The sequence below is a fragment of the Stylophora pistillata genome, chromosome 6, assembly GCF_964205215.1.
Source record: "Stylophora pistillata chromosome 6, jaStyPist1.2, whole genome shotgun sequence".
Lineage (NCBI taxonomy): Eukaryota > Metazoa > Cnidaria > Anthozoa > Scleractinia > Pocilloporidae > Stylophora > Stylophora pistillata.
In genome coordinates this window covers 9061694-9073971 of record NC_142524.1, presented here as the reverse complement: position 1 = coordinate 9073971, position 12278 = coordinate 9061694, and the positions used below count along the sequence as shown (strand labels likewise).

Sequence of the window (12278 nt, the reverse complement as noted above, 5' to 3'; positions counted from 1 at the left end):
TCTCTTACCTGTAATTGTACTTCTCAAAAAGAAAAAAAACAAGAAGAAACTAATGCAGTTTTACAGAAGAGATTGCATGACCCACAGTAAATGATAAAATTTTCATAAGTTGACCCACATATAACAATTGTAAATATGGTGACATAATTTCTGAGGAATTAGAATGATATCAAGAAGTACAAGCATCATAAAATATTTGAACTAATAATAATAATAATAATAATAATAGGGAGGGAGACATACTGATACCCAAAAGAACTTTTAGCTTATCAGAAACCGCCCTATCCCACCTTCCATTAACTCTTTTAAGTCAAGATCTGATTGTTAATTCTATCCTCTGGCTGCTACACACTTCCTTGTAAACTGGGTACAAGAGTATGGTGTTAGATCAAGATAATAACTTCTGCCTAATTATTTTGTGGATTCTCATTACCTGTTGGCAGGATAATCTATGAATAGTATGAGAGAAGTAACATGTTAACCACTTCTGAAAAATTAAGGGTTAATTAAAAGAAATAGGCCAAAAATGTTCACTTGGTACTGCGCAAACTCCCCTCTATACTCTAGGAGTTCTTGAACTAGCTTCAAACAGACAGTGCTGGGCAAGAGAGGAACTCTTTACTCATCACCACATTGTATGTGTTACTGTTATCAAGTTATCAACCCAAAATATACACAGCACTTGCAGTACAAGTCATTTTTTATTTGCATTAAAAAAATTCTTTTTTGTTGTGACTACCCATTGTGAACATACAGATGAATCTTGATATGTTCAATTTTACTGAGCTCACATAATTCACTAAATTTCACTTCAAGTTAAGATATATATCCCAAATCCTTATTCAATAACAAATGGGTTACTTCCAATTTTTATATCTATTAGACTTGTCCTCATTTTCAGAGACTTTTAATACATTTAATTTAATACTAACTTGGGAACCTTTCGATGACTTTGTGTCTCACTGAGATTCACGTATGGATTGGGTGAATAATTATTTAAAAACTATCATTAAATAAATATTAACATTTCTGAAAGAGAGAGGAATGTTGTAATCATAGCATTCTTGAGACAACTAAATCCAATAAATTCCTTTAACATTTTTATAATAATAATAATAAATAATATTTAAAGAGGATACTCCCATCATATTAAGTGGTTTTCAGGGGGGTCCTCTGACTAAAAATACAATTAAATTAGGAAAAAATGAGAAAAATTTGTACATGTAGATGTATAGAAGCATATAAAAGCACTAAGATTAAAATACTAAAATTAAGAATATGCTAGGGTTTATAAGGTAATTTAGAAATATTATTATTTAGGTGTCTCTTAAAAATTATTGGTGGCACAGGCTTTTTCAACTCAGGTGGAAGTGCTAACCATTCATTTGTTGCTTGATAAGATGTTATACATCATCCCCATTCTGTTCTAATTCTGCCAAAGCGTGGAAGGTGTCCATTTCTGGTGTTGTAACCATGTGAATTTAGTGTTGATTTAAAGTTATCAAAGTATTCAGGAATGTTTCCTTTTATTGCATTCTGAGCAAGTACACAACGATGCGCATGACAACAAAATTCCAAAGGCAACCACATTACTCCTTTTATTGCCTCTTTAGAGGAGGCCTTCTTGCCATAGACTTTTTTAGCAAACTTATTTTGGAAGGCCTGTAGCTGTTCCACTTCTGATTTTAACCCTGGTCGATCGCCCCATATTATATCCGCATAGTCTAAATGAGGTAGCACCAAACCATTGTAGTACGCAAGGCAAGTCTTTTCGTCAAGCATATGGCAAGTGTGATTATATAAATTATTGTCGGTCAGTTTTTGATTAATTTTCTCTTGTATTTACTTCGAGGGCCATTAGGTTATCAGTTTAGTTACTGTCAAATGTCACCCTCTCCAATAAACTCTACTTACTTACTTACTTACGATGACCTAACTTCTTGATCAAATTTCGAATATGAGGCCTCCAATTCCATTTTTTGTCAATTGTCACTACAGGGTATTTAAAAGATTTCACACAATCAATGATCACATCATCATCAGATTTAAATTGAAAGTCCTCAAAAGATGTCAGTACATTTTACATTTTTACTTCCAGTCAGCATCAGTTTTGTTTTCTTAACATTCAAGGTCAGCTTGTTGTCATGGTAACAGTTACAAATTTGCGTAAAACCAAGACACAAGGACTCTTCGAGTTCCGCTGCAGTTGATCCCGCACAAAGTAATACAGCATCATCTGCGTAGAGAATTATCCTAGCATCTGAAATGGCATTAGGTAAACTGTTAATGTAAATGTTAAACAACAACGGTCCCAGAATACTTCCTTGTGGAACACCAAGCTGGACAGGGCAGGGATCTGAAATCTAGACATTTATCAATACAAATACAAGTTCCTTCCATTTACTCAAGATGTCCCTAAAATTTTCTTTCTTAGCTTTTCCCTAAGATACAATGTTCCTTCGATGTCCTTACGATCCAAGATCTCCTTCATGGACAAGTGCTTTCCCACACGTACAATGTTTCCTTTGTCAATTTTTGTCCCATTCTTCAAAGCATTCAGCATCTTAATTGTATAACAAACAGACTCCACACAGCTTTGAAACACAGGAAACAGTTCCATGTGCCATAGACTTACATACTCAAGTTTGGAATCCTGCAAAAAAAAAAAAAAGATTATTAATTAAAAAAAAAAAGAAATAAAGGAATTACAAACCACAAATTTAATATATAAGAAATTTTATATTTAATATAAAGACATGACTCTCTAAGAGCAGGGCTCGACACTCACGGTAGCCAACTAGCCAAAGACTAGTAGAAATTCAGTTTTGGCTTGTGGTTTTTGATTTCCACTAGCCAGTTTGGCTAGTAAACCAACTGAAATTGTTGTAACATCTAAGTTTTCACTACCCACTTGGCTAGTAAGTTGAAAAGTTAGTGTTGAGCCCTGAAGAGCCAAACCATTTTGAGAAGAATACAAGCCTCATCAACCACTTTCACTCCTGAGATCTCAATAGCAATTCTTCTTACTGTCTGCCATACAATTCTTATGAAATTAGTTCAGAGAATTTGGTACTGGATCAACTAGTTATCTGCTAATTGATATTTTTCTTTATTCTCATCACTTGTCTGATATATATTGCATTGACATAGTAAGGGGAAATTCTGTCTTGATCACTCATGGAAGTGAAAGGGTTCACTGTATTAGCTGCTGGAGAGTAATCCTCGATTTCTCAATAAGAACCAGTAGTGAAACAGTCTACAACATGTAAACATTTACATGTTGATGACTTAACAAAGCCCAGACAATTAAGGTGGCTAAAATGGTTTCACTATTAGACCAAAGATTTCAATGCTTTTTGTTTTGTTTTCTTTGAGATGGTATGGAAATAATTGCTATCATAATGTAATCAATTCAAAAGCTGTGGTCATTTTCTTGAAATTAATAGGTTGTTACAATAATACAATGGCCTCTTTGAAACACCCCTAGTTTCAGACTACTTAAACATCAAGTTAAACAACTCCAATCTTTAATCGTCCAATTGCCATCACATGTCAAGATTCATGCAGTTCTGAGCCACCATAAGTTTTTGATGCCAATATCAAGAGAACGCACAAAAAATTATGGTTTCCATTCTGATAGTTCCATTATGATATTATGGAACCATTTTGAACCAACCCAAACTGGGTTATAAGAACCTGAACAAGATTACTACCTGCACTATATCCAACAGTGACACTGCTTTATCAAGGGGCAAGCCAAAATACTGTAGTTTCCCGAGATCACCAGAAGGTGTTGTCTTTTTCACATTATCTTTGATACCAAAGACAACAGTCACATACAACCCACTTGAATTGTCGATTGTAACGCACACTGTCATCATGAAGGTATCGTCAGAGATGCTAGCCCCTGAAGGAAGCTGTACATTACTGACAATGCAATTATTGCCGACAGAGGCTTCTGCTTGAATGTCACAGTATTCCAACAGTGTTCGCTGGCCCACACTTGATGGCAGAGTCTGGTAACAGTGTATGAGACATCTTTGATCTGTGGTAATTTTTTCCTCACCAGTTCCACTTCTTTGCACCATGACTTCTGAGAGAAAGTGACTTTCATATCTGGTAAGAACAAACAAAAAAAAAGTTTAGAACAGGAAAACATTGATTCAGTCACATCCTACCATTATCTCTATCATAAATCCAGTTTATTCCTGTAATGAGCCTGGTACTGAAAAATAGGAAAGGCTGTCTTGCCTTTCCCTCTAATGTGATTGGTTGACAGTCTTGGCCACATCTCTTGAGACAAATGCATAAATTTTTCAACAAGTCACCCTGCAGTTCCTTTTTCAATTTCTCTTCCTCTGCAAGAGTATTTTACTACACAGTTTAAAGCACCTACAGGGGATAAGGGGAATGGTGAGGTATGAAAATATGGAGGTGATGTAAATCATGCACATCGCTCATGATGCTTACAAGGGAAAGAAAAATCCAATTTGTCTCAAAGGTTTTGTCTCCAATCTCAAATTACTGTCGAACCTCAATTATCAGGACTCGTTGGGACTAGACAATATATTCCAGATAATCAAGGGTCTGAATAATAGAGAATAATAGGGAACAAAAACTGATTAAATTAGGAAAATGACAATTAACCCTGAAACAAAACATTCACAAATCATTTTGAAAAAGGTATGGTCTACATCTTCACCGTCTATTAACGATTAAAATTGATGAAAAATGTTTTCACATTGGCCTAAAATGTTGAAGTCAGTCAGTTTGTCTTAAAGAAGAAAATTGCCTTTACCTAACAATATGGCGATGGATCTTAATCATGTCTAATAAATATTCATTAAAAAAGTGGGACCCAAAAAAAGTCCGGATAATTGAGGTCCAGATGATCAAGGTCCGACTGTAATCAGTCTTCAGTATCAAGTATCATGGTCTGGTTAGCTAACTATTATTATATTAATAATAACCCTTTTAGACCCTAACATTGGTATTTAGAATCTCCAAACTGGCCTCTTTACATTTCCTCTGATATTGAAAAGGAGAATTTGCTTGACAATCAGGAGCTTGGTGATCATTTTCTCTCTTCTCACAACTCTACAACTGATTTAGGGGCGATATTGTAAGGAGAAATTGAAATTTGCTTCCGATGTTATCAGGAGCTCAGTGTACAAACCACTAAATTATAGAATGGCAATAAACCAAAAGGAAATCTCTTTCTTGATATTTGTTAGATTTCTTTTTGGTGATCATTGAATTCTCACCTAAAAACTTTGTCATCACAGAAATAGTGAATACATTCCATAGTAGTGCCTAAATGGTAGAACTTGGATTCATTAAGTAACAGCACATTTAGCTGTGTTCCTTTCAAGAACTCAAAAATCTTCTTCCTCTTTGAAATCAAAGAGGAAGTTTCCTTTGTGACATTGGCAACATTCTCTGTGTAATCTGCTGATGCCTCAGGTCCAAGAGCTTGTAAGAAATCACCATAAGCATCAATTTCACAGTCAATTGGTTGGATCTGCTTTGAAAAGTCATGAAGATTCTTGGCTGTTTTCCAGTCCACAAAAAAGACACTGTCAGTGTAAACATACTCTTGTTCATCGCAGAGGAATACAATGCCATGCTTTCTCATTACGTCCATTGATGGTTTGTGGAGAAATTTCTTACATGTTGTTTGAATGATTGGGCAGCCAGCCTGATAGACAAATTAAACGTACTGTATCACGGACTTAAAAATTCTGAGAAATTCCAACATGTTTCACCATAAAATATTTACTCACCAGGTAATATTTTAACACTAACTTTTTGGTTTTACAGTGAAAAGAAGCACGTGGAAAATGATCCCTTGAAGACTATTTTGAGTGAGAGTAAATGCATTTTCAAGAATACCAATTGACACTCAATGGCATTGAAAAGTTTTCATATTAAAAGCAGTGAATTATTATCTAAACTTACTAATGAGTGTTTGCTTTCAATCCCAGCAGCAACCAAAACAGAATTTCTCTTTACAATATCAAGCAGACAAGTAACGAGAATAAAGAAAAATATCAGGTAGGGGATTATCATTTGATCATACACTTAATACTAAGAGATAAAATCATAAGTAATATATGGCAGACGGTAAGGACAATTACTAATTAAAAAAAGATCAGTGTTATGCTGAAAGATGCCTGGACCGGGGCTTAGGCTTGGTTGCCAAGGCAACCAACTCACTTCTCAGATCACAATTAGCAAAATTTGCTACATTTAAAACCTCCAAAACATTCTTGCTTCATAGAATGAGTGAGAATTTTTATTGCATCCACACTAACCTGACCCGATGTTAAATTTTTGTGGTCATTTAGCACAAATACACCATGGGTTGTGCCAATATGAATTGGAGACGGATGAGCCAAAGCAGTGAAGCCTGGTTTGGTGAACGACCAATCTCCTTCACTATTAAACACCACAAGGATATCTGAAGCAGCCACAAAAATGCCTGGGTTCATATGTCGAGGAAATCCAATAAACATAGCAAGCTGAAGCTCTAACATTTGGTAAGGTGGATCACCTGTCAAAGAAATATGATAGTAGGATGTTTCCATAGATCTTTTAGGGAAATTTTACTCCTTAATATACAAGTAGGTATAACTAATTATGAGAATATAGTCCTGTATGATCATTACACCCCACAGCTGAAAAAGTTCTCTATACTTCCATCAATTGTTTTGCTTGTTTAAGTGTTGATATTGTAAGAACTTCATGTTTTTCACCATTGGGTATTGACAGTTCAAATGACAGGGGTGCAGCTACTTAGTAGAGACCAGGGGTGGGAATTTGGAAAATTGTGTGTACCTCTGGAAAATTCCTGGTTACGCCACTGAATGATGTGCCCTATGATCAAGTTCAATCAAAATCAAAATGACTGCACAATATTTTGTTTTAAATCAGCCTCTTTACTGTGTAGCTCTGAAAGCCTTGACAGTTAAAAGGGAGTTCATGCTGAAAACCTTAAGAGGGAATAAAGGGTGTCACCTCACCCCTATCCCTGGGACAGCTCTCCAACAGACCATGCTAATGCACTGTCCATTTGTTAAATTTTTTTAACCAAAGGGGTATTTTTAAGGGAACAAGGTTTCCTTGGAAACATTCAAATCAGCCTTTTTCTTGTAATCATCTCTCTCTCAGAATAAAACTTGCACCAAAGCAGGTGTTAAACACAATCATTAGCTTCCACTGAAGATCACAAGCAAAACCTCACCATTATCATGGTGACCTAGACCATTTTGAAGAAACTGCCAAAAGCAAAAATGCCATTCTATGTGACAACAAATGCGCACTCAACAAAACATTTTTTAACCACATGAGGATTTTGAAGGGATCATGTCTCTTTAGAAATGTTCAATTTAGCCTTTTGTTACAATCATTTTTATCTCAAAAGGAAACTTGCATCAGAGCAGGTACTCAACACAATCATTAGCTTCCATTTTAGATCACAAGCAAATCCTCATTCCATTATCATCATGGTGGCCTACACCATTTTGAAGAAACTGCTAAAAATGATGTTGAAAAACTAAAGTTTGGATTCAGTTTCTTCCTGATGTTTGTTTTCTCAAAGAAGAAAAATCACATAACTGATTATTACGCATAAAGAAATTCTGTATGACAACAGAAGGCCATTCCCCAAAACATTTTGAATTAAACAAAAGGGGTTTTTTGAAGGGGTGGTTTCTTTGGAAACATTCCAGCCAAGAAAACATTCACCTGCTGGAAATAATAGTTTTAAAATTTTGGAAAATTTAACTCAAAAGTTTCTGTTGCATTTATGAAATGCCTTGAGAAAATATAAAAAAAAAATTATCCCGAGTGAAGTAGTATTGAGATTGGACAAACACGTCACTCATTTCTTTGTGAAGAACAAACTCCGTCCATTTTAATTCTCATACACACACCGTAACATGTGTTCGTAATGTAAATAAATACGTATGCGGAAAACTTGACATGAAGATACATGGCAAATATACACTTTAATATAGTAAAAGTAAAAGCGCCATGCAAATATTACTTTTCAAACTTTGCAAACTTACCAACAGGAAGGGCAGTGAATGCTTTTCCCAGAACACTTGCGTTTGGCAATCTCTGACTGAAACCTCCAGCAGGTAACATAATGATCTTGGAGTTCATCAACTCCTCCTCCTCATAAATCTTTAAAAGATCACCAATAGTCACGAGTACCGATCCACCGTTGCCGATTTTCGGCCCAGGCGGGTCGTAGAACACATGATATTTTACACCGAGGGGTAATTCTCCTCGCGCGAGCTTGGACTGTAGTTGAAGATCATAGGCATTTCTTTGACTTTCATCAAGAGCAGTAATCACAACTATGTCCCAGAAAGAAATATCAACTTCTTTCCCGCGGATTGAGTCAAAAATTTGTAAATTCTGTTGCATTGATCTTCGTATATTGCGGCTTGTTTGAGAGAAGTCATCGCCCTGCACGTCTGCCATCTTGTATTGCCCTGACACAATCAGAGTGAAGCCTGGTGCAAATATATGTACACTGGAGTCCAGGCCCTCTGTGAGCGATAGAGAAAAATGGCGGATGTCGAATCCCTGTTCGAATTCGTCCACATGGAAATTGTGGCATACTTTCTTAATAAACCAGGGAAAAATGTCGATGTGAGTATTATTTTAATTTTGAGTTGTTCTCATTTAATTTAAGATTATTGGAACTTGAATGGTTGCAGTAGTTGTCGTGTTTTTTTCTTTTTTTCAGAATGATGTTATACAAAATCTTGAACGCCTTGGTTTTGGAGTTGGGCAAAGACTAGTGGAAAGGTAAAGATATTTTATCCCTTTAAATAGTATTTATTTATCTTTGATGTGTATGGTTCATCATTCCCTCGTCGAACGTACTACATATTGTTATTTCCAGGTCATTCCTAGAATCTTTCATTTTATGTTTCAAAAGTTATCATGGAAACTTGAATAAACACGGTTCTTAAATCTCTTTTTAGATTCACTAAAGATTCACCTCGCTTTAAGGATGAACTTGAGATCATGAAGTACATTTGTAAAGACTTCTGGACGGCTGTTTATAAGAAGCAAATTGACAATTTAAGAACAAACCATCAGGTATTATAAAGTGTAGATGTAAACTTACAAGGCGAATATTTCCAACTCTCAAATTGCATTATCTATAAGGGGAAACAGAGTTTAACAAAGGCGACTTTTGCATGTGATAATCACTGGTTATGTGTTATTTGCAGTAATATTAATTGTTATTGTTTTCCTTAGGGAACATATGTGCTTCAAGACAACAGTTTTCAGCTGTTGACTCAGATGTCAGATGGAAAGCAGTACACAGAGGATGCACCCAAGGTGTAACTTGCAAAATTTGCTTATTAATTCTCATTTCTAGCACCCAACATTTTCATGTAGATAAGAAAGGAGAATGAAGTGTTAAGCCTTTTCATCCTATGAGTGACCAATACAGAAATATTTCTCCACTAAACTTCAGAATACCCGGCCACATCATTTACATGTCATTGAATAAGAATAGCGTCTATTGTGTTATAACTCATTCTTCAAAGCCTCCCGACATATGTAAATGATGTGGACGGGTATTCTGAAGTTGCAACTATTTTTTGAATACCTGTGTGGTTTAAGATGTATCCAAATAGGGAGAAATAACATTTTAGTCACTTTTAAGAGTTATAGCTATTCCAAAAGTTACAAATCAATGAAATGATAGAGTGTACACATTTTAGTGATAGCATGCTAGTGTTAAGACTGGGCTCACCATACTAGTTTACTGCATTTTTGCCAAGATTGGACATTCCTATCTTCTTGTCACTAACAGACTTGTTTGTGGTTAATAGATGTTCTCTTTGTTGAATTTTTTTTTTCAGTTCCTAGCCTTTCCATGTGGCCTTATAAGAGGAGCTCTTTCAAACCTTGGTCTTTCATGTTCAGTTACAGCTGATGTGTTATCCATGCCTAAATGTAAGTTATTACCTCTTCATTTACACTGGGGAAAGGTAGGAGATATAGAAACTTTGGGATTAGCTTGCAAGGCCATGGCTTAGGCCTTGGTTGTTCAAAACAGTGGATAATGCTATTTTCTGGACAATTATCTATAGGGTGGGTTACACAGCACTTATCTACAGAAAAATGATTTACCTTATTATAGGAAATTAACAATGCATGTAATTAACGCGAATTTCAAAAATTCGCGTTAATTTTATGTATCTTAAATTACCTCATTGTTAATTAAAATGACGTTAATTAAAAGCATCGTTATTTAAAGACACCTTTATTATAAGCAAAGCCACAATTCCTCTACGTCACCGTCAGAGTCGGTTGATGCATCATCCTTTAATATTAAGTTCAAAATGTCCTTAGATTCATTAGTGTAGCGATCGTCTTCTCTGAGGGGATAACTCACTTCTTCAACTTTCTTGCGCAAAATGTCTATCGCATTTTTGTCATCTCATTTCATTTCTTATGTTTTTTACCGGAAATAGAGAGCAAATTTTGTTGTTGGCCGTTGTTTTCTAATGAAATGAGTGCGAAAAATATTAAATTCACGTCTTAATTATGCAACATACCGCACGGAAATTCGCGTTAATTAAATGTATGTAAACATAACTTTTGGAAAATTCTCGTTAATTTTATGACGCGTAAATTTTCTTCGCGTTATTAACATGCTTTGTTATATTCCTATAATAAGGTATCCTTTGGACAGGGTCATCCACCCTTTTAAAAAGTAGGGCAAGGATGGCTCTATCTGAGTGTGGTTAACTTTGTTGTGTTTTGCTTTACAGGTAAGTTTCAAATTGTCATTCCAAAATCATAGCAGCATTTTTAAAGAACCTCACCTTTGAATGAAAGAAGAGATGTTCCAAAGATTGATGATAAACTAGCACTGTATGCAGGAACATGAAATGTTGACAAATTATAGAGCTGTAACAGTTGTAAAAAGGGAAGCCAAGTTTGAAGTTTTCTGAAACTTTGTGAATTACAAATTGTATATAAATTACTGGTAATTTTTAGAAAGGTGATGTAAACGTATAAAAATGACATTCTCTCAGTCTTGTATCTACCTTCTGTTGTACCCTGATGTCATTTCAAAGGCTTTTTTTTCTTAGTGTTTGTGTTGTTGAATGATAAATATTATTAGGGGGATAATCAATGTATTGCCGGCTGCCAATACCATATTATTTTTTTTATAAAAAGTAGTGATTGATCTCAAATACTCCTAATTGTAATGTGCTCAAGCATGTTTTTAAACTTTCATTTCTCTGTACTATGAATGTGCCTATCATCTTGACAAGTTAGGATCCAATGTCAAGATATGTTTGCAGTTTATGTTGACCAAGTTCAGAAGCATATATTTTACAAATAGTTGCCTCAAGAATAGTGCATTAATTGTTAGATCACTACAATTTTTTTGTTTGCTGGCACTTTTTCTGCCTCAGAAAAAGTGACCAGTTGTCTTAATATGTGAGAAGAATTTCTACATAGGCAGACTGTGGAGATATGAATGAACATTTTCCTCCTATTTGTCAGTAGGGAAATCTTTATTGTGGCCTCAATCGAGATATGAGAGCATCCTAAAATGACTTTTCAGTAATGTGTTCCCTATGCCAGACTTGAGAAGTGAAACAATTTTTGCAATATGCCATGGAGGCTTTAATAAGCTTTGCCCCTCACCCTCCCTCTGGTACTTCCAGATTGAGAGTTGTAGGGAGGGAAGGGTGGGGAGGGGTCTTGAGATAAAACTTGATCTTCTGGACAGGTGGCTATTTAGAGAGGGAGGAATATAAGGGCATTTTTGTGACATATACGTTGAAGAAGAACAAAATGGTCTTAAGTACTGTATTTTTCCCGGCTAATTACTTTTCCATCATTTTCTCATTTTCTCTGGATCCTCTTTCATGAAGAAGACCTTTAAACGGGAGATTAAAGGCACACAGTATCAAAGAAACTATTTTGAATGTACCATTATCTGCATTTTTTTTAATCTGAGCTTTTTCATCAACTTAACATTGTGAACACTTCACTTTTCTCAAACGTGTACGTGAGTAAGTTCAGAAAATGAAAACAGCTATGCAAAGTTATTAATCATTTCGAGGCTTTGCTTGAGAGGCAAATGTCTATTTTCTGAAGGTCAGCCAATTGTTTCATTTCCTTTCTTACTTTCCACCTTTTCAAGTACCACACCTTCTGAGGAGGTTGTGTGTTGAAGTTTCTGTAAAAGATTAAGAAGACAGAGAGGGAAAAGGGGGTTTGAA

At 35.3% G+C, this 12278-nt stretch overlaps 2 protein-coding genes across 2 annotated transcripts; one reads left to right on the top strand and one right to left on the bottom strand.

Moving 5' to 3' along the window:
- Window positions 1–682: 682 nt before the first annotated feature.
- On the bottom strand, window positions 683–8490 carry LOC111328004 (fucose-1-phosphate guanylyltransferase). Its single transcript, XM_022932340.2, has 5 exons — window positions 8070–8490; window positions 6315–6553; window positions 5265–5698; window positions 3714–4116; window positions 683–2653 (listed from the first exon to the last, which is right to left on the bottom strand). Exons 1-5 carry the CDS (start codon window positions 8488–8490, stop codon window positions 2405–2407), a joined length of 1746 nt encoding a protein of 581 aa, XP_022788075.2. The 3' UTR covers window positions 683–2404.
- LOC111328007 (trafficking protein particle complex subunit 6b) lies at window positions 8475–11971 on the top strand. Its single transcript, XM_022932346.2, has 6 exons — window positions 8475–8661; window positions 8759–8820; window positions 9000–9117; window positions 9280–9363; window positions 9894–9987; window positions 10809–11971. Exons 1-6 carry the CDS (start codon window positions 8578–8580, stop codon window positions 10838–10840), a joined length of 474 nt encoding a protein of 157 aa, XP_022788081.1. The 5' UTR covers window positions 8475–8577; the 3' UTR covers window positions 10841–11971.
- The last annotated feature ends 307 nt before the right edge of the window (window positions 11972–12278 follow it).

Excerpts from the sequence above, each read along its gene's own strand:
- LOC111328004 (XM_022932340.2), bottom strand. The coding sequence starts at position 8,490 with ATGGCAGACGTGCAGGGCGATGACTTCTCTCAAACAAGCCGCAATATA. Across the intron at positions 5,699-6,314 it reads AAAATTTAACATCGGGTCAG|GCTGGCTGCCCAATCATTCA; the intron begins GTTAGTGTGGAT and ends TTTGTCTATCAG. Across the intron at positions 2,654-3,713 it reads CACTGTTGGATATAGTGCAG|GATTCCAAACTTGAGTATGT; the intron begins GTAGTAATCTTG and ends TTTTTTTTGCAG.
- LOC111328007 (XM_022932346.2), top strand. The coding sequence starts at position 8,578 with ATGGCGGATGTCGAATCCCTGTTCGAATTCGTCCACATGGAAATTGTG. Across the intron at positions 8,662-8,758 it reads AACCAGGGAAAAATGTCGAT|AATGATGTTATACAAAATCT; the intron begins GTGAGTATTATT and ends TCTTTTTTTCAG. Across the intron at positions 9,118-9,279 it reads ATTTAAGAACAAACCATCAG|GGAACATATGTGCTTCAAGA; the intron begins GTATTATAAAGT and ends TGTTTTCCTTAG.